Source organism: Motacilla alba, chromosome 17 (assembly GCF_015832195.1).
Source record: "Motacilla alba alba isolate MOTALB_02 chromosome 17, Motacilla_alba_V1.0_pri, whole genome shotgun sequence".
In the NCBI taxonomy this organism is placed as follows: Eukaryota; Metazoa; Chordata; class Aves; order Passeriformes; family Motacillidae; genus Motacilla; species Motacilla alba.
Genome location: NC_052032.1, coordinates 8,680,296 through 8,700,922, shown reverse-complemented (window position 1 = coordinate 8,700,922; position 20,627 = coordinate 8,680,296). Strand labels below are relative to the sequence as shown.

Here is a 20,627-nt window from a genome sequence, read left to right as displayed (position 1 = left end):
GGACACGGCGGCACCGGGACACCGCCTGTAACGGCACCGCGGCACCGGGACACGGCGGCACCGGGACACGGCGGCACCGGGACACCGCCTGTAACGGCACGGCGGCACCGGGACACGGCGGCACCGGGACACCGCCTGTAACGGCACGGCGGCACCGGGACACGGCGGCACCGGGACACCGCCTGTAACGGCACGGCGGCACCGGGACACCGCCTGTAACGGCACGGCGGCACCGGGACACGGCGGCACCGGGACACGGCGGCACGGGGACACGGCGGCACGGGGACACCGCCTGTAACGGCACTGCGGCACCGGGACACGGCGACACCGGGACACCGCCTGTAACGGCACTGCGGCACCGGGACACGGCGACACCGGGACACCGCCTTCAGCGGCACCGGGACACCGCCTTCAGCGGCACCGCGACACGGCCTGTAATGGCACCGCGACACAGCGACACCGCGACACGGCCTTCAGTGGCAGCGGGACACGGCCTGTAACGGCACCGCGACACCGCGACACGGCCAGCGGCGGCCGGCCCACGGGCATTTCCCCTCCGCAGGCAGAGCACGGAGCGGCGGCGGGAGCCGAGCGCAGCCGGGGCACGGCGGGAGCCCGCGAGGAGGGGCCGCGCTCCGGCCCCGCAGCAGCAGCGCTGCCGCTCCCCTCCCGCTTCGGGGGTCTCTGCGATGGAGAAGCCGGGCGTGCGGTTTGACACGTCAAAATGAGGCCAAGTATCAAAAATTCACTTTTTAGTAATGGTTTCCATATGAAAACAAAGTCCTCGGTGCTGTGTGAGTCACTCAGAGCCCGTCCTCTGGCACCTCAGAGATTCTGTCGATGCATTTCAGGAGATCAGCCACGAGCTGCAGGGACTCTGCCCCAGAGAGCAGCTGCCTGGATGGGAGAGATGCAGGGTTACATGTGGGGACAGGCAGCCAGGCAGGTTTGGGGACAGCTTCCCCACATTCTGTGATTTATCAAGCAGCACTTTATCAGGACTGGAAACTCACAGAGACTCCCACTTCCCACTTATTTTTACCCTTGGAGGAAAACACATGGTGGGTAAAAACACAAACCCCCGAATCTCAACCCTAAAACACCCCCTGAGGACGTTTATCTGTGAGCCGGGAGCAGCCCCGTGCCTGGCAGGGTGTCAGCAGAGTTGTCCCAGCTGACCTGATGGACGCTCGGGAGCTGGCTGTCACCTGCAGCAGGTGCTGCTGGGCCACCTCGGCGTTCTGCTTGGCCGCGGCCAGTCCCGCCTGGCCCGCCCGAAGCTCCTCCTTCTCCAGCCTGGAATTCCTCAGCTCAGCCTGCGGCAAGGGGCAGAATCCATGAGAAACGAGCCCAGAGCCGCAGCAGATACTCCACAGCTATTCCCACAGCACTCAGTGGGTGGGAGGAACTGAAATGCGACCTCTTTTTGCTGAAATACTTATTGGTTAACAAAAATTTTACCACTGTGATAATTATAATTAAATGATAAAACAACATATTAAAACGGATGTGTGTAAAGAGAAATGGATTCACTGGTGGTGCCTGGGATTTGTTCAGTGTGTACTGAGCAAGGCAAGAATGTGAATGGAATGTAATCATTAACTGACACAAGGACAGGGAATGCAATAAATAACGCAATCAATAATGCAGCAAACAGTGCCTGGAGCCCGGAGCCAGCTGCCTGCAGGGAGGGTCTGCCCAGAATCACCGAACCAGCAGGGCTGGGAATGCTCTGCATGCATCCAGCACAGCCCCTGCCGAGGCAGTGGCACCGGAGCAGGGGGCAGGAACGATTCCAGCTGGGTTTGGATGTCTCCAGAGAGGGAGACTCTGAATTCCCTGGGCAGTTTGCTCCAGGGAATTCCCTCCAGTTTGCTCCAGGGCTCTGCCACCCTCCATGGAAGGAAGTTCTTATTTCAGTTTCTGGCCTTTGTTCCTCACCCCTGAAGGGCCTGGCACCATCCAGGCCCTGCCAGGACACCACACCCGAGGCTGTGCTGAGCCTGAAAACACAGCCAGCGTTCTCCTCGGAGCCTGCAAAAGCCCTGCAATCCTCCCCCCTGGCTCAGCTCCTGCAGCCCCAGCAGTGCTGCTGTACCTGCAGCTGAGCGTTCTCCTGCCTCAGTCTGGCAGCGCTGCTCTCAGCCTTGGCAGCCCTCTTCTGCAACACAACACAGATCATGGAATAGATGTGAAATAAGCAGAGATATTAAATAATAATGATAATAATAATAATAATAATAATAATAATAATTTATTACAGAATAATATTATTCTCTATAAAATAATTATAATTAATATATAAATCCATTCATTTTAATGATTTCTATATATAAATACTGTAAATTTATAGATAGGTAATTATTATATAATAGTGCAAATAATAATGATCAAATTTAATAATAATACAGAATAATATTATATATTATTCTATATAAAATAATTGTAATTAATATATATAAATCAATTTATTTTAACGATTTTTATAGATAAATAATGTAACTTTATAGATAGGTAATTATTATATAATAGTGCAAATAATAATGAGAAAATTTAATAAGAATAATTATTATAAAATTTACTAACAATGAGAAAATTTAATAATAATAATGAGAAAATTTAATAATAATAATGAGAAAATTTAATAATAATAATGATTAATAATAGTAATAATAATAACAACAACCCAGGCACATGGGAATGAGTGATTCCAGCACAGACCTTGGAGGGATAAGGTTTGTGTTACATCCCAGCATGCTCTGAATGTTTTAGGAGCTAGGAACAGCTCCCTCCTTCCCTCCTCACTGCTCCTTTCTGGGATCTGCAGAACCTCCCCCCCTCACAGGGGAGAACTTCTTCCTGAATCTGAGCTCAGCCTAAAGCCAACACTTACAGTCATCAGCTGCAGATTCTGCTCCACGTGCTGCACCATCGCTTCCAAATCCTGTGCTTCCTTTTCTTCTTTGATTTTGTTTTCCTCAAGCTTCTTCTCAAGCTTCCTCAACCTTAAAAAAATAAGAGATGGCACACAGTGAGCACCTGTACCATTAGGAAGGAAATTCTGGGAAGGGATCAAGAATCTCATGGTTTCATGTTACAAGGAAAGTTAATTCTTCTCACTCACTTGTCTGCTTGAGTTTCAGACAGAATCTGAAGCTTATTGATCTTGCTTCTCAAGATAGCATTCTCTTCTTTTAGCTGAAAAAAGAAATAAAAAATTCTTATTAGGACCGAGGTGCATTTTCGCAACAATCCAAGATCAACAGCAGAATGTTCAGCTTTAATACTGGAAATCCCTGTGCTTTCTAATACATTCAAGCTGAATTATACCTTCAGTTTACCCATCTGGAAACCACTGAGGGGCACAGGAACGTGGCACCAGTGAAAAAGTGACTAATTAATGCCGCGGATTGTAAACGAGCGCGACCCCAGGGGGCAGGAGCACGAGCAAGTCACCCGGGTCATGAGCAGGACAGCGGGACAGAGCGAGACCTGGCCCTGACCCTGCTGCAATGCACATTTCCAGAGCTTGCTCTGCAGCTCTCGGTGGCGGCAGCTGTGCCAAGACGAGCCGTGTCACCGCCGGGCTCCGAGCGGCTCTCCCGGAGCGGTGCCGGGCGCCGGGCCGCGCTCACCTGCTCGTAGCTCGGCTGCCGGGGGGGAACCCGGCCCGGCCCCGGGGCGGCTCCGGCGCTGCCCAGGTGGGCCTGCTCCACGGCCAGCGGCTGGTAGCTCTCGCTCCATTCCTCCTCCTCCTCCTCCTCGTCCTCCTGCTCGTCCCCCGGCTCCGCGGGCACTGCGGGCAGCGGGGGCACGGCGGGCCCGGCCCAAGCCGCCTGCGGAGGGGACAGCGGGCTGACGTGGGCGCCGTGACGGGACGGATCCCGGCCGCGCTGCCGCGCACGGCCTTACCTGCGTGTCAGCGCCCGCGCCGTCCCCGCCGCGGGCCTTGGAGCGGACGAACTCGCGGAAGGAGAAGGGGTTGGGCTCGGCCGGGCCCCCGGGCAGCGGCTCCGCCGCCATGGCCGCCTGAGGGCGGCGCGGGGCGGGGCCTGCCCGTGGCGGCGGGCCAATGAGCGCGCGTCCTCCGCCGCCGCGCCCACCCGCGGCCCCGCCCCCGAGGCGCGGCCCCGCCCCCTGACCCCGCGCTGCCGGTGGCGGCAAGATGGCGGCGGCCATGGCGTGGCTGCGGCGCGGCGCCTGCGGCCCGGCCCGGCGGTGAGCGCGGCCCTGCCCCGCGAGGGGACGGCACGGGCCGGGGACAGCGCGGGGACAGCGGGGGGACCGCGGCGGGACAGCACGGGGACAGCGGGGGGACGCGCGGCACCCGCTCTGGGGGGGAGCAGCGCTCGGTAGCGGCCGCGGCGGAGGGCGGCCCGTGACGGTGAGCGCGGTGTCCCGCAGGTGCGGGCTGGCGGCGGGCCGCAGCTACAGCGGCGGCGGCGCGTACCCCAGCGTGTCGCTGACGTGCCCGCTGCCCGGCGTGCCCAAGGCCGTGTTCGCGGCGGCGGAGAGCCGGGAGCGCTTCGAGACGCGGGTGACGGTGCTGGAGAACGGGCTCCGCGTCGCCTCGCAGAACAAGTTCGGGCAGTTCTGCACCGTGGGCGGTGAGTACCGGGGAGTACCGGGGACAGCCGCTGTCGCCGCAGCTCCCCCCGGGCCGGGCCAGGGTGTAAAAGTCACGCTGGTTTGTTCTCTTCTTCGCTGCAGTTCTGGTGAATTCGGGGTCGAGGCACGAAGCGAAATATCTCAGCGGGATCTCGCACTTCTTGGAGAAGCTGGCGTTCTCTGTGAGTACTGCGCCCAAAACTGCACAGGGGGGCCTGACCCTCTGCACCCCGGCTGTTAAACAGTGGTGACAGCATCAATAGAGTCGCAGAATCTTAATTGCTTATTCGTTATTGTGACTGTAATTATATTTTAAAAGCCTTTATGGTTTCGCCTCCAAGGTTGGCATGTAGTGATTGGACTGAAAGAATGTCAGAGATGCTCTGGGTTACACTGAAGGGTTATAAACAGTTATTGCTTTACTAATTAATAACGCTGGTATCTTCTTCCTTAGTCCACGGCTCAGTTTGGCAGCAAAGACGAAATTCTCCTCACCTTGGAGAAGCATGGAGGCATTTGTGACTGCCAGGCCTCGAGGTGGGCTGCTTCTTCTGCTCTTACCTGGCTGCTGCAGCACTGACAGCACTTTGAATCTCTTTTCCTGGTGTGGGGCAGGAAAAGCCACTTTGTGTTCCCAAGCAGCAGAAATCCATTTGTTTGGGCTGCTGGGAAGCTACAAAAGTGAGCCTGAAAAGGTTATAAAAATCAGATCTGTTTAATTTCAGTAGCATTTAATGATTAGAACAGCTTCATCTGTGATGTCCTGACGCTGAGATGACACTGAATGACCCCAGCAGTGGTGTCTCAGTGCAGACCCTGGTTTTGTGTTGCAGGGACACCATCATGTACGCAGTGTCTGCTGATGCCAGAGGCCTGGACACCGTGGTCAACCTGCTGGCTGATGTAGCCCTCCAGCCCAGGCTATCAGGTGTGGCAGCACAACCCTCTGCCTCAGAAAATCCATTTCCACCACATGGCTTGCTCCTAAGAGCTCAGAATTCTCTCAGGAGTGACCTTGCAGCAGCCGGGTGCTCTGTGTGGGGGTTGCCATGCCTTGCTTTGTCTCGTTGCAGATGAAGAAATTGAGATGACCCGAATGGCCATAAGGTTTGAGCTGGAGGATCTGAACATGAGACCCGACCCAGAGCCTCTCCTGACAGAAATGATCCACGCGGTAACGCTGGGCATTCCACCCTGCTGCATTCCTCCTGTGGTTTGGCAGCTTCAGGGTTTATTTCAGACTGTTCTAAAACCAGATTTTCTGTTATTCTGGGAGAATTTGGCTGTCCCTTCCCTTTGAAATCCAGCATTCTCCACATGTGGAAGATTCTAACCCAAACTAAAAAACAATTCTGTTTGTAATTTCCCTTTGTTGATGCCGGTGACAAAATGCTGACGAGTTGAAATCCTCTCAGGTTTTCCTCTCTCAGATGTGGGTTTAATTCCAAAGCAGAAAGATGTTTAGAGAAAAATGAAGTGATGTTTGTGACTTCAATGTGTCTGTTCCATTCTAGGCAGCCTTCAGAGACAACACGGTGGGACTGAACAGGTTCTGCCCCGTGGAGAACACAGACAAAATCGACCGGGCCGTGCTGCACTCGTACCTGAGCAGCTACTACACCCCCGACAGGATGGTGCTGGCTGGGGTGGGCATTGAGCACGAGCACCTGGTGGAGTGTGCCAGGAAATACCTGCTGGGGGTGCAGCCCGTGTGGGGCTCGGGGCAGGGCAGGGCTGTGGACAGGTCCGTGGCTCAGTACACCGGAGGCATCATCAAGGTACGTGGTGCAGGTGGCAGCCAGCAGCTTGCTGGGATTTGCTGATTTCTCTCCAGGCTTTTGCTTTTCTTAAGTTACATTTCATGAGCCTCAAACTGGCCATGACAGCTGTTAATTGGTGTTAATTGTATCAAGTTTATCAAACTGAGTACAAGAGCTGTGAAAATTGGTGGTGATGATCTGCCTGCCCTTCCCACAGGTTGAAAAAGACATGTCCGATGTGAGTCTGGGCCCTACTCCCATCCCAGAGCTCACCCACATCATGATTGGGTTAGAAAGCTGCTCGTTTCTAGTAAGTATTGACCTGAAATCCTTCCTTTTGTGTCCCCTGTTCTGTGGAGGATGCAGGAACACTGACTCGTTCCACAAACCCTGACATTTTTGCTGCTGCACATCAAAACAAGCAGCATTTTCCACGACACTCTGCCGAAGGCTTTGACCTTCACACTGCTCCTGTGCTGTGTTTTTTCCCCTCCCCTTTACTCGCCCCAGACCCTCCAGAGCTCTGCCCTTACCCGGGGTTGTCCTTGCAATGCAGGAGGACGATTTCATTCCCTTTGCGGTGCTGAACATGATGATGGGAGGTGGTGGCTCTTTTTCAGCTGGAGGGCCTGGCAAGGGCATGTTCACCCGGCTGTACCTCAACGTGCTCAACAGGTGGGCTTGTCTTGCTGCTTCAGGGCTGCCAGGAACAATCCTGTAGCGGGTTTACATGGAAAAAAGCAAATCCCACCAGGTTTTACATCAGTTTATTCTGCTTGGAACGTGGGACTGGTGTGTCAGTTGGCATTTTGAGAGGGTGAAAGTAAAGGGCAGAAGTGACCAGGAGTTGTGTTTTCTTCTGCTAGCACTGTCCATGCTTTAATCAGGGAATATTAACAGGATTGGCTCTGTATTGTCCTGGATTCAAGGATTCAAGGGGAGAGAAGGGAGTAGATGCCACGTGCATCAATTGTCAGAAGCAGGGATTGACAATTCTCACCGCACTGCTGAGAATCCTGAGATTGCACTGGGAGGGTGCTCACTGTCCATGTTTAATTTTCACATTGTAAATTCCGGGTTTTAAATTTTAAATTACTGTTTGTAAACTCGCAGGCACCACTGGATGTACAACGCCACCTCTTACCACCACAGCTATGAGGACACAGGTCTGCTGTGCATCCATGCCAGTGCAGATCCAAAACAGGTACAGAGTCCTGTACTCAGAGACAGGAGTCCCTGAACAGTGACCACATCAGTGCCAGAGTTCTGTGGACACAAGAAGCATTGTCCTGATCTTCTCTCCATGATCTGTTTTCCCCAGGTTCGGGAGATGGTGGAAATCATCACCAGGGAATTCATCCTCATGGCAGGAGCAGTGGGAGAGGTCAGCAGCACATTGGAGTTTGCAGATGGTCTTTGAGCTGAAATAATCCCTGGAAGTGTCCAAGGCCAGGCTGGACAGGGCTTGGAGCAACCTGGGATACTGGAAGGTGTCCCTGCCCGTGGCCGGGGGTGGCACTGGATGGGCTTTAAGGTCCCTTCCAACCCAAACCAGTCTGGGGTTCTGTGAATGCATTGCATTGACTGTGCTAGAATGGGTTTTTATAGATAATTTTGTTATATATTTCTGTAAAAGAACACAGCAACATTAGCAATGCATCCACAAAGAGAGAGGTGCCTGCAGAACTCTTCCATGTTACCCTGTACTACAGCAACCAGAGCAGCAACCAGAATTTTTTTAATTTCCTGCTCATTCACAGGTAGAACTTGAGAGAGCAAAGACACAGCTCAAGTCCATGCTCATGATGAACCTGGAGTCTCGGCCAGTGATCTTTGAAGATGTGGGGAGGCAGGTTCTGGCAACAAACACAAGGAAGCTACCTCATGAGCTCTGTGACCTCATCAGTGAGTAGACAATGCTTTGCCTTGCCTTGAGGGAGCTGTGGGTACAGTTAAAATGTGATAGCACTGATGAATTACCTCTGAAAGTCAGGGGGTATAAATACTCCAGAAATACATTTCAAACTGATCCTAATTGCTTTCACAGTTAACAGCACAGGGCTTATTTTAGTCAGAGGGAAGGGAAAACAAGAATCAGGGTGGAGAAGATACAGAGTTGGTTTTCTGAGCACGGGCCTAAAGCTGCTTTGTGCTGTTCACAGCGGAGGTGTCACAGCTCTGCCTTTCTTCTGCCTGCAGGTCAGGTGAAACCCAGTGATATCAAGAGGGTGGTGACTAAGATGCTGCACAAGAAGCCAGCAGTGGCTGCCCTGGGTGACCTGACAGACCTGCCCACGTACGAGCACATCCAGGCCGCGCTTTCCAGCAAGGACGGGCGGCTCCCGCGGCTCTACCGCCTCTTCCGATAGAGCAGCGCCTCCCGCCCTGCCTCAAATCCCTTCTTTTTTAATGGTTTTTTTTTTTCATTCTCACGTTGCTGTACCACCCTCCCTCCCCCCAGTGCTCCCAGGCGTTCTGTGCAAGCATGGAGCTGAGCAAAGCTGCTTTGGAGCACTGGACTGTGCAGAGCTCGTGTGAGGAGGCAGCGCTGGCTCTGGAGGAGGAGTTTGACCCTCTGAGTAGGTTACAAGAGAAGATGGGTGTTGACACCCTTCTCTTGGCTGTGGGCAGAACAGAGCAAGCCAAAATGTTCATCACTACAGTGCAAGCACATCTCTGAGCAGTCAGTCACTGCCTCTTCATCACCCCAGCAGGGGAAGTGGGGCTGTCCCCACTGTGCCCTTCCTGAGGAATGTTTGGCACCTTAAACAGCTTGGCTTTCATGTCTCAGTTCAGAGAATATTTATAACTGTTACCAGGGTGAACCACGGCTTGGTCAAACTGAATTAGGAAAATAATAGTTACTGTCCCTGTGAAGTTAGCCAAAAAGTTTCCTGCAATCCAGATTTTGTTCCAAATCATGGATCCATTTCATCAGTGTAATTCACCATCTGACAAGGAATCACCCAGCTGGGAATAACTTCATCATCTGGCTAGAGTTCCAAGGAAAGCAGCCCCATGACAGAACCAATTTTCTGTGGAGTTCCTCTGCAGAGCTACTGTACATAATGGACACTTGAGAATGAGGTTGATCCTATTCTTTAGGTTTTTCACTTGGACATGAACTGTGCTAAAGTATAATAAAAGTTCTTTTCCTCCAGAGTTGCTTTACAAACAGTTATTAAATGAGTTGCTGCTGCTGCACCCTTAACTCGTGCCTCATTTCCTCAGTGTCACCCAATTGGACTTATGGCCTTGCAAAAAGAAGACACAATCAGTCTCACAGCAGAGATGTGGCTCAGCTGCAAGTCAAGATTACAAAATCACAACATTTAGAAACACAATCTTGACTGACACCATGTCACAGAAAGCCAAGTGCCACGTGTGTGACATGCTAAAGAAATGGAGACTCAAATAAAACACTGGATTTATATAACCCCCCAATACATGGGTTTAAAAAGACAAGACAGCTGCACTGCAGCTCTTCACTGCTAGATGTGTTGGGTAAGGAGCAGTGCAGCTGGGAGCAGAGCACTGAGGCTGCTGTTACCTGCTTCACCCCATCCTTTCCTCGTGCAACTCCAGAGAAAATGCTGCATTGCTTCCTGCAGAGCCCACAGTGTGGGAGTCCTGTTCAGTTGTTGTGTATGCTTGTGAGGAAATAAAGAGACCTCTGAACAACTGAGCAAGTAGTAAGAGTTCTGAAATTCATCTGCCAAGGGTTCCCTGAGCTGGCCAGTGGAGCATGCTTTGTTCAGTGCAAACAGAACAGAGATTACAGAGAAATTACAGAGAACTCTGTCCCACCCCTCCAGCTGAAGGCCCAGGTCACCCAAACACACACCACAAACAAAGAACTCTGGTTCTGACAACAACAAAAGCTGGTTCTCACTTAAGGTATTGCATTAGTTTATTTTTATTCCTTTAAAAAGAAAGGAAATCCAAATACCTGATGGCTACAGACAGGTCAGTGCCATAAATGTACCGCAGAACAGGAGCCTGTCTTGGACAGGTTGCATAGTCAGCAGCACTTCCTCCAAGGTGTTTGCATGATGTTTTAGGTCCTAAGGTGATTAATGATCCCATCTGTGCCCATGAGGAGTTCTTAATTATTAGCTGTACTTAACATTTTACCAGTGCCGTACTGGTCCTTGTAGTATATATAGCCTTAAGACAACACTACCTCAGAAATAGCAAGTTATTCACAGTTTACTGATCTGGAAAAATAAAACCAAAAGGAATTGACTGTGACTGGAGGTAATGGAGCTGTGTGGAGCTGAGTGGCTGCAGTTGCTCTGCAAACCTCCCTGGTGCACTCACTGGGCATCGCTTTGGTGAAGCATCACACAGTGCCTGTTCTCAGATAAACTCCAGCTCCTGCTGCTGAAGGCAGGTAGTGCTTAATCAGCCCTGGGCAGGACAAGTGAGTTCAGGAAGGGATGGCTTCAAGCAGTCTCAGCAGACAAATATATGGCCTGAGAGTTTGGTATTTACCCCCTTAGTAACAGAAGGCCTATAGAATGATTATTGAAAGGCAATGTTTCTACACTTCGATGTACAGGAGTACATTCACAAACAATTTGCTGTAGAGGACCCAAAAAGCCCAACACAGGAGCACCATCCATCCACACAACTGCCATGAACTGGTCCCTTTACTCCTTGTACAGAATACCAACACTTGGCTACAGAGAAGGAGCAAACCCAACCCCACACTGGATGAAAGGTAATCTGACCAAACCGAAGAGACAAACAAAGGATTCACCTTTCTGCAGGCTTTTCTTAGGTCCCCTGCTCTGGGTGATGTCAGTCCAGCAGCTGTGCCCCTGCCCGGAGGGGAACCAAGGGTCTGCACCCAGTGGCTTCCTAAGATAGTCTGGTTAAAAATAAATCAATTACACCAGTTGGGATGGATGTCTTAAAGAACTGACTCCTTTCCTTAGGCAGAAGCGTTTGAGCTACATGGATTAGCTCATGCAGATGAATCCAGGATGAGGTTTAAGACATTCTTCACAAGCCACAGCAACTGCCAGAGGTGCTTATGCAGACAATTCCCTGCAGAGTTTGCCACGGTCTGAAATCCTCTTTCAGGGCACCTCTACCACAAGCACTGCAGAGCTTTCAGCTCAAGAAATGCTACATATGCTGCTGGATCTTTGGTCCTTCTGTTCCCGGCGTCTCAGGAGTTCCCTTGTGGCCCGCCTCCTTATTCCGATTAAATACAGATCTCTGTCAAACAGCCCTGCAGCCAGGGGGATGCTGCAACAGGAACACAAGCCAGCAGGTCAGGGCATAAAAAGGTTCTTGTTTGCCCAGCATTTCCCTGCTACCTCATACAACAAAGGCCACAAATCTGATTTTTACTTTCTTAAGGCATTCAGCGACTGTTGTGGGAGAAACAAGAGTTGTTCTTCCACAGCAACAAGTTAAGGTTTTTCACAATACTTTAAATGCTGGTTGTAAAAGGGAAATGTACTTTAAATTTTAGTATGAACTCACCTGCTTTCATATATAGAGGACTTTCTTAATGACTCTGAACTAAAACCCACTCATTTGAAAAGCTTTACCAGGTAACTGCTAACTTGGTGTACTCACTGTTGTGGTTCATCTCAACAATTCTTACCTTGGTCTCTTTTAGAGAGGAAACCTGAGCAGCCCATCACACACTGCTATTTAATGGGTATTTAATACCCTGAAACAAAAATTCCCATTGTAATTGCACTGCTGATCAAATACTTTGAGAAATCACTTTTTGAGATATTCAGGTCTTGAAATCCCTGACCATGTTACTCACGAAAAAGAGAAGAATTCCAAACCAAATTTCCTAAGGAGTTCTACTAATACAACAGCCTACAACAGCCTATGTAGGACATTAAGAACTTGGGAAGATCTCAAAATGCTCCACTGACATCCAAATGGGGATGGAAAACAGAACTGATCCTAAACAGGGAAAGAGGAAGAGAAGAGGAAAGCTGCCCATGCTGATAGGGAAAACAAAGAGCTGCATCTCAGATAAAACACAGATTTACATTCGATTCCAATGGGCTCTGTTTATCCCCCTCAGAAGGATTAAGAGACCTGGCAGCAGGGATTTCAGCTGTCAGGGCAAGGTTTAAGCTCTTACTGCTCTGCCCACCAGCATGTACTGGGTAAAACCCAGCAGGCTGCAGGGATAGACACAGGAGGATATCCTCGGGGTCACTGGGGCAATCAGTCATGGGGAGCTGCAGGAGGTACTCACTTGTCCCTGCCAGGCCTCACTTTGACACGAAACAAGGCAAACACAGGTCGGTGGTCTGAGGTTTTGATGACAGGACAAGAGGAGTATTTGACAGCCTGGATGTCATCCTTGTAGCGGCTGCGGAACACCACCCGGTCCTGGAGGCAGGGGCAGAGGGGACAGTGAGGGTGACTCCCTCTGCACATCACCCACCTGGCAAGCAGCACTGCTTCACAAGAGACAAATCCATTCATTCATCGCATGTAGGAATGTGCCCCCTATGGACAGAGTGACAGAACTTTCCTCTGTCCCCCAAAATGGAAAGAGCCAGAACTTTATCTCAGTGATCAGGTAGGAAAATCACTGATAGGACCTTGGGGGCTTCACCTCGAGTTTGGGGACAGCTAATTTGCCATAAGCCAAAAGGTCCAGCCTGGGCCATTTAGTAGAAAAGGACAGAACAAAGAAACCAAATGGCTTTTGTGAGGTGTCTTTACCAGGAGCACAAGCCTGTGGCACCTGGGTCGGTTTGAGTTTGTTATTTTGCCTTTATTAAACCTTTTTTGTTCCTGACGCTGTCACATCAGCCTCCTGCTCCTTTTATGCCTCCCAATGAATGCTGAGCTATTCTGGGGTGTAACGTTTGGGTGTTGAGAGCTTATCAGATCAGCTCCAAACCCCAGGAAAAAACGTTACAATCACACTCCACTTGGTGAAGTTAACGAGCCCTTGGATGGAGATCCATTCCTTGTCTGATCCCAACAGTTCTGTGCCAGCTCTGAGCACAGGGGAGAGCCCACTCAGACAGGATGTAAGGCAGGGAAAATAAGATTAACAGCCTGTGCCAAACTCTCCCTGTGCTCACAAATTCTACAGTCCTTTCTTCCACAAGTCCCAGCCGCCCTTAAGCAACAAATGTCAGCACAACTGAATCCCCTTTGACTCCTAATCGTCCCTTACCGTGTAGGAGGGAGTCCTTTGTTTGGAGGTGGTGTCATAGCTGTCCTTTCCTATGTCAAACTTGTAGGAAGGACGGAAATGGATATCAGCCTCTTGGAATCCTTTGAAAATAGACCCTGTAAGGGAAGGGGAGAATGGCATGAACAAACTCCTCCTTTCTGAGAACTGTGTAATGCTGGCTGGAAACAACAGCCATGTACATCCCAGAAAAACCTGGGCTTGGGCTCCAGAAAGGGAGCAAGCTCCAGTCCTGGCATGGAGAGGATAAAAAACAGCCAGTGGCTGTTTAGTCAGTGGTCAATTCAACAAAGAAGAACTGCTCCATGCACTTCCCCTTACACTGAAAGCTTGTGCTGCTTTGAAAAAGCTGTTCAAATCTAAATTCCCTGGACACTGGGACAGAAAGATGCCCAGGTTATGGAGGAGTCAGATGAAACAGCAGCAAATGGCTTGGGAGGTTACATTAAACAGAGCAAACTGCTACAGCAACAGGTCCCTTGACACACTGCCACTGTATTTGACAGCTGCTGACTCCTTTTTTTAGGGAACTTAACCAAAGAAAGCAGGAAAGGTCTCCAGGAAATGGGGACCGGGCTGACATTACTCCTGTGTGCAGGTAACTTTGTTTCTGGAGAGGAGGGAGATGAACAGCTGCCCCTTACCCCGACTCATCTCGCTGGTCAGCTGGTCATACACCAGGAGCTTGGACACGTCTGTGTCCGGGTTCTGGCTCAGGATGGAATCCACCGTCTCCCGATCCTTATTCAGCCGGAAGTTGAAATCCCCAAACCAGAAAACTTCATCAAACCGAGTTGTGACATCACCTGCAAATTCAAAATCACAGCACAAGTGCTCGAGGGATGCTGCTGAATGTGTTCGAGGGAGAAATTCTTTCTTTTCACTACCTGGACATGTGATTTTGGGTATGTTTTCTACCTGTGATCACCAATGAATATGGGAATTTAACACCCAGGAGAAAACAGAACAGAAATGTTAAAAACCACAGAAAAAGCTGAAAATAGACCAAACTATCTATAGGACCCAACACCAGAGGGAACACAAAGAGCTACACTGCAGATAAAGAGTATATTAAATTTCCTAGTAGAAGGACCTAATTATCTGTCTAGGTATCAAGTTGTCAGCACAGTATTAGGAAACAATAATGGACTTTGGCAAACAATGCTCTGACCTGTGTACATGCAAAGTGACATAAGGGTTATTCTCTTAAATTTGAAATAAAGTCATTCCTAATTGTTCTAGAAAATACCTGGAAAGTGAAACACATCTGTAATATTGATAATGATTAAACCAAAATTATCATATTGCTAAAAAAAATACATCATGTAAAAATTCCCTTTTGAATTTTCTCTCTCCCATTTCAATTTTTTTCTCAAATTCCCAGTTTCAAGGAAAAAAAAAATCATGGGAGTAATAACCATCCTCAGTCAAAAAGAGCTGTAGTTTCTTTTCACACAGTCTCAGATGATCACTGTTCTTGTCTCTTTCCCAGTGCAGACTGAGACAGTGCCCAGACTCTGCTGAGCTGGGCTCCCCCACGCTCATGGAGTCACACTTACTAGAGCTGGATCGATACGGATTTGTGTCCGGAACGTTCTTGGGAAGTGTAAGGGCTTGAATGGTTTTATTGTAGTCCAGTTTCCTCTCATTCACTTTACTGTCCCCAGCTGCAAGACAGAAACCACATTACTGCCCACAGGGAATCATTTTCATTCAACGATCATTTTTGGTTATACCAGGAGCTTCCAAAGGGTATCAGATGTTTTCCACATAAAAAACGTGACACTCTGGGAGTGTCTGCACGGAATGATGATGACAGAAAGTGTGGGAAAAGGGACACAATGGTGCAGAGCTCATTTCTGTTTCCACAATCACAGTTCTTTTGTAAGTTTGTTACCAAACAAACCTCCTCCCTTATCCTTCTCAGCTCAGCAATCCTGAGCTTTGGCTTCAGCTTGTCCAGCTTTTTACCCTCTGTACAGCTCCCTCCCTTCCTCCCTCAACCAGGACGCTCGTAGCAAGATTGCAAATATCTCACATGTGAAGTGGGAGGTGATGAAGAGAAAGGAGGTCCCAAAAAACGTGAAGCTGATTCCCAGAGCTCCCTTGGTTTTGATCTGAGACACGATTCGAGTTGTCACCGTGGCATACTCCACCTCTGGAAGGAGGGAGAGAAGATGCTGTTGCTGAAACGCTTCTGACAGTGAGCAGGGAGGTTAGGAGAGGGAGAAAAGGGCAGGGCACAGCGCCCTCAGCTCCCCACACACCCGAGCAGAACCAGATGAGGTCCCTGCGGATGAAGACGGACATGTAGAGCACCCCGTGAGCCGCCGAGTGCAGCAGGACGTAGTGGGGGCCCAGCGTCTCCTGCAGGCGGATCTCCCACTCCCTCCTGCAGGAGAGAACAAGAGCTGCATCACACAGCCAGCCAGGAGAGCACGTCAGCCTCGGGCTCACAGCAATCCCCCTCACACACAACATCCAGGCAGAAGCAAAACCTCCCTGCGCTCAGCTAAGGGGTGGCTGCTGAGGTGCCACGGAAATCAGCAGAGCTTTGGCATCAGGATGAAATTTTGTATGCACAGAGAAGCTGTTCCACCCCTGGGAGCGTCCAAGGCCAGACTGCACAGGGCCTGGAGCCCCCTGGTCTAGTGCAAAGTGTCTCTGCCCGTGGCAGAGGGTGGCACTGGGTGGGCTTTAATGTCCTTTCCAACCCAAACCATTCTGGGATTTTATGATTTACAGATCTCTGTGACTTTTCCCTCTAAATCCCATTTCCTCGGGTGCTCATGCAATAGAATTCAGTCCTGTTAAAGGGGTTGATTATTGAAAATATTAGGAATACAATGGAGACTATTTCTAGTCTAACTCAGAGCAAAATGATTAGTTAACAATAAAAGAAGATGGTTCATTACATTGTTTTTGCTACCTGTCTGGACAGCCTTCTTGAACCCCAATGACATACATGTCCTGGGCAAAGTCTGGATCTGTTGGCAATAAGAAGTCATCCAGATTCACTGGAAGTTCCTATTACACCAGAAATTTAAAAGGAAAGGGAAGAAAAGAAAAGCAGTATTAGTTATGCAAAGATTTTACTAGAAAAATACCTTGTGATTTGACAAAGATGACTGACAAGGAACACAATCTTGAACAGAAAAACATCACCCAGTCCTCTCAGCAGAGCTGGGGTAACTTTATTGCCAAGGGACCCTGCACTCACCTTCTGCCCCTGCATGTTCCAGGTGGCCACAAAGATTCCCATACTCCGATTAGGGAAATACCTGCTGAGTTCTTCTGCTCCCATTAAGGCACCGCTTGCCAGAAGGCTGCCTTCCAAATAGCTCCTGTGGACAGAAAACCCAAAAAAGAGCATCTAAGGAAAGGGCAGGGCAGCTGGGATATCGATGTGTAGTGTTTGCATCTTGAAGTAATCAAGAGTATACCTTTAAGAAGAAGGAATTTGATATTTATAAATCGTTCTGCTTGCCTGGAGTTCCTTCCAAAGCCAGGACGCAAGGGTGATGGTGAGGCTGATGCTGCTGAAGCCATCCAAAGTCTTCAGCCCCACTAAACTCATCCAGACACAGAACAAAGAAATTGGTTTGATAACCTCAGGGTGCCCAGAGGAGCCTTGGCTGCCCCTGGATCCCTGGAAGTGTCCCAGGCCAGGCTGGACAGGGCTTGGAGCAGCTTGGGCCAGTGGAAGGTGTCCCTGCCATGGCAGGGGTGGCACTGGATGGGCTTTGAGGTCCCTTCCAACCCAAACCATTCTGTGATTCCATTAAATTTGAGTGCCTTGAAGCAGCTCAGTTTACTTCCAACATAAAACCAGCTGCACCATTGCCAGTGTTCTGGCATCAGGTTTCTCCTAACCAAAAACTCAAACTCACAGCCCTCCTTCAGTTCAGCTCATCAAATCAGCTTCAAGAAAATAATTTATTGAGCCTGAGGTCTCAAAATATCCCCTTTGGGAAGGGCAGATGCATCCCACAGCACCTGCCTCTCTGAAGGACATGATTACAGAGGTGAGGGATGCTGGCACAGGGACTGCACGTCGAATAAGCATTTTTAATCTTGCTTAAGCTCTGCAAATAATGACCAGAGAATAATGTCAGGGAGCTCCGGGCAACCCAGCTGGCTCCAGCTGCTTCAGGGAGGAATGGGAAAGAAAACCCTTGTGGCAAACAAGTAACAATCTATCTTTGGGGCTTTTTTACCAGCTAGTAACACTTTATCTCAGAATTATTTCCTGCCTACTACTGACTCCCACGCTCTGGATCAATGATTAGATTTTTCCCTCCTGCAGAGGAGCTCCTGTGGGATACTGGAGTAGTTCCCAGATCATAATTTGATCCTGCCAGAAACCAAACGAGTGCAACCTCTGCTCAGCACCTCACAGGATTGTGATAATGCTGCATGACAATTTCAATTTAAAATACCTGGTGCTATTTTTTTTCTGTAATTTATCATTTTGGTTCAAGCCCAATGTACTTTTAAATTTTTCTAAAAAAAAACCAGTTTTCCCAACTGCTGGCATGCACAGCCACCACTTCTTAATTCTCCAACCAGATTATGTTAATATCACAAGCAAACTGACAGCAAACCAGACTCGTATTTATGAAAATACTTAGCTGAAAGGAGCAAATACAGATGATTGCACTGATCTCTTCATCTTGCTACTCTCTTCACAGCAGGTTAAATAACACAGAATGGCTTTTGAGCTCAGAAGTTCCCTGCCCAGCGGGGTTCTCCTCCCTGCTGACACCCCAGAAGCAGGAGAAAAGCTGGGGGAGCCCTACCTGCTGCGAACATCCTTGGCTCGGATGGGAGTGAGCACGCTGAAGGTGGATTTCATGGAGTCTGTGGAGCAGTTGTCATAGAGAGTCCCATTGCCCTGCAGCCTGGAGTCGCTGAGGCTGCTGCTCACCCTCCCAAACTTGTGCTGAGAATAATGTCGGTAATCCAGACAATCCGAGTCGATCCTATTAGCTGTCCTCAGGGAGTGCGAGGCCACGTTGAGCTCCATGGGGGGCAGGGGGCGGGCCGGCATGATTTGGGACAGCCGGGGTTTGCCCCCCGCGAACCCCTTCCCCCGCAGGAGCCCCCCAAAGGCACTGGAGATCTCGGAGGCTCGTTTGCCCAGGTCCGAGGCGCCTCCCCTGCTCTTCCCCCCGGGACTGGCTTCCAAGGCGTCTGGTGAACTGTGCAAGGAATCCTGCTGGCAGCAGGGATTGCAGGGGCTGGCCCTGCCCCGGGTGGGAGGGCTGGGCGACGCTTCCTGCAGGGAACCGTTGGAGGAGCTCGTCTCGTTGGGATCGGTCAGACTTTCCTGGCTTGTCCTAAATCGTCTCCACTTCCTCCAGCTCTTTTCATCCAGGGATGCAGCACGTTCCAGCCGGGGCTTCCGAGGGGGCCTTGGAGTGATCGATTTAATTTTCATATTGGCTTTGAGCTCTTCTGGCAGAAGCTTTAAGGTCTCACTTATGGGAGTGCCTATTTTCGGAGGTGCCCCATCACCTCCACCCTCCTTTTTGGCCGCTTTTCCAGCTTTTTTCGCCTGCAGGTCCTGTACTGCTCCACCCTCCATGCTCCGAGTAAGACACACCCTTGAGTGCTGCGGAAATCCATTTGGAGTGCTCATTGTCCCCCAGGTACCAGCTGTGGATGCTGCTCCAGATGAAAAGTTCCTCAAAGCATCGTTTCCTTCCCTTTATCACCCTGTGGGTTCACAGGGCTTTACTCAGCCAGCAAGGCATGGGAATTGCAGACAGCTCAGCCTTTAGCTGGGGATGAAGGGCAGGTGAACGTGCAGGCAGGTGCATTGTCTGCAAAATTCCAAGACGTGGGGTACCTGCATTCCCCCAGGAGAAAGAGGTAAGAATGAAAAGTTACCGAGCTGCCAAATGTACTCCTCGATCAGAAAGCATCTCCTTGCAGGACCTCCCTCTAGCACAACTCACACCTTAACGTGACCTTGTTAGAAAATCACTGTTCTTCCCCGTTTTTTACCCCAAAAGCAGAGCAGAGACCTCACGTACGGCTGTGTACGCCCTTCTTTAAGGAAAGCCTGCACGCCCTGTTAGCACGAAAGGGAATTTCAGCTGCACAGAAACCACAGCTCGTTGTCCTTGCTGTACACAGGCGTCACCAGCACGACCAGCCCGCAGCCCCGGTCGCCCGAGGCCAGGAAATTTCCAGCGATCCCTCAGCCGGGAAATCGCTGCCGCCTTTGCCTGCCTTGCACCAAGCCCGCTCCCCGCCGCTGACCCCGAGAAAACGCCCCGGGGGCGGCTCTAGGCTCCGGGACCGGGCTCCGGCTGCATTTCTACACGGGGGAAGCACCTCGTCATTCTGCGGCTACCGCGGACCAGCCTTCCCCCGGCCCTCGGGAGGGCGACCCGCGGTGATCGCAGCCCCGAGCGCGGGTTCGGCACCGAGGGGCGGCCGCCCGCATCCCCCGGCCGGCCGTGAGGGACCCGGCCCCGGCCCTCGCCCTCACAGCGGCCGCGCCCCCCGCCCGCCGGGGCCGCCCCTTCCCCGCCGCCGCGGGCAGGACGCAGCGCGGGCCCTTACCGGTTCCTCAGGCTCCTCGCCGGTATCCGCGGTCGCAGCGGCGCTGCCGGTGCCCGTTCCGCTGCCGGTGCCCGTTCCGCTGCCGGTGCCGCTGCTGCGGCCGCCCCGGCCCGGCCGTGGCAACGGGGGCAGCGCCGGCCCGGCCCGCCCGCAGCGCCCCCCGGCGGCCGGAGGAGCGCCCGGCAGCGCCCGCGCCGAGTCGCGGCTGTCGCGACACGGGGGGAAGGCGGCGTTTAAAAAGCAGCTTAAGATAAACGTGTGACACGGGAAGAACTTGAAAAGTTGCCTGTATTAAGCCTAAGGCTTCAGTTTTGAACATTTCAGTACAAACGGGGAGCGTAGAAGCATAGGCTGGGGGTGGTAGGGAGCTTGAGGCTCTCACCCAGTTGCCAGCCTGTGCCATGGATATGGACACACTGCTCCAAGCCCTGTCCAGCCTGACCCTGGACACTGCCAGGGATGGGACAGCCACAGCTTCTCTGGGAAACTGT

At 51.2% G+C, this 20,627-nt stretch overlaps 3 protein-coding genes across 4 annotated transcripts; 1 reads left to right on the top strand and 2 right to left on the bottom strand.

Moving 5' to 3' along the window:
* Window positions 1-735: 735 nt before the first annotated feature.
* ENTR1 (endosome associated trafficking regulator 1) lies at window positions 736-4,199 on the bottom strand. 2 transcript variants are annotated; one of them, XM_038156144.1, is made up of 7 exons: window positions 3,913-4,199; window positions 3,636-3,836; window positions 3,125-3,198; window positions 2,894-3,005; window positions 2,099-2,161; window positions 1,180-1,316; window positions 736-897 (listed from the first exon to the last, which is right to left on the bottom strand). In XM_038156144.1, the coding sequence occupies exons 1-7, from the start codon at window positions 4,177-4,179 to the stop codon at window positions 804-806; spliced, it is 948 nt and encodes a 315-aa protein (XP_038012072.1). In that variant the 5' UTR covers window positions 4,180-4,199; the 3' UTR covers window positions 736-803. The 2 variants fall into 2 exon arrangements, with proteins under 2 accessions (XP_038012072.1, XP_038012073.1); XM_038156145.1 differs by lacking the exon at window positions 1,180-1,316.
* Window positions 4,166-10,053, top strand: PMPCA (peptidase, mitochondrial processing subunit alpha). The gene is made up of 13 exons (XM_038156143.1): window positions 4,166-4,218; window positions 4,405-4,607; window positions 4,711-4,790; window positions 5,063-5,145; window positions 5,442-5,536; window positions 5,682-5,782; window positions 6,123-6,386; window positions 6,586-6,678; window positions 6,925-7,043; window positions 7,482-7,572; window positions 7,690-7,752; window positions 8,129-8,273; window positions 8,568-10,053. Exons 1-13 carry the CDS (start codon window positions 4,166-4,168, stop codon window positions 8,735-8,737), a joined length of 1,560 nt encoding a protein of 519 aa, XP_038012071.1. The 3' UTR covers window positions 8,738-10,053.
* A 207-nt stretch (window positions 10,054-10,260) lies between these two features.
* Window positions 10,261-20,269, bottom strand: INPP5E (inositol polyphosphate-5-phosphatase E). Its single transcript, XM_038156142.1, has 11 exons — window positions 20,137-20,269; window positions 18,363-19,414; window positions 16,784-16,907; window positions 16,493-16,590; window positions 15,831-15,955; window positions 15,602-15,721; window positions 15,123-15,230; window positions 14,208-14,369; window positions 13,546-13,661; window positions 12,607-12,743; window positions 10,261-11,624 (listed from the first exon to the last, which is right to left on the bottom strand). Exons 2-11 carry the CDS (start codon window positions 19,202-19,204, stop codon window positions 11,492-11,494), a joined length of 1,965 nt encoding a protein of 654 aa, XP_038012070.1. The 5' UTR covers window positions 19,205-19,414; window positions 20,137-20,269; the 3' UTR covers window positions 10,261-11,491.
* Window positions 20,270-20,627: the final 358 nt, after the last annotated feature.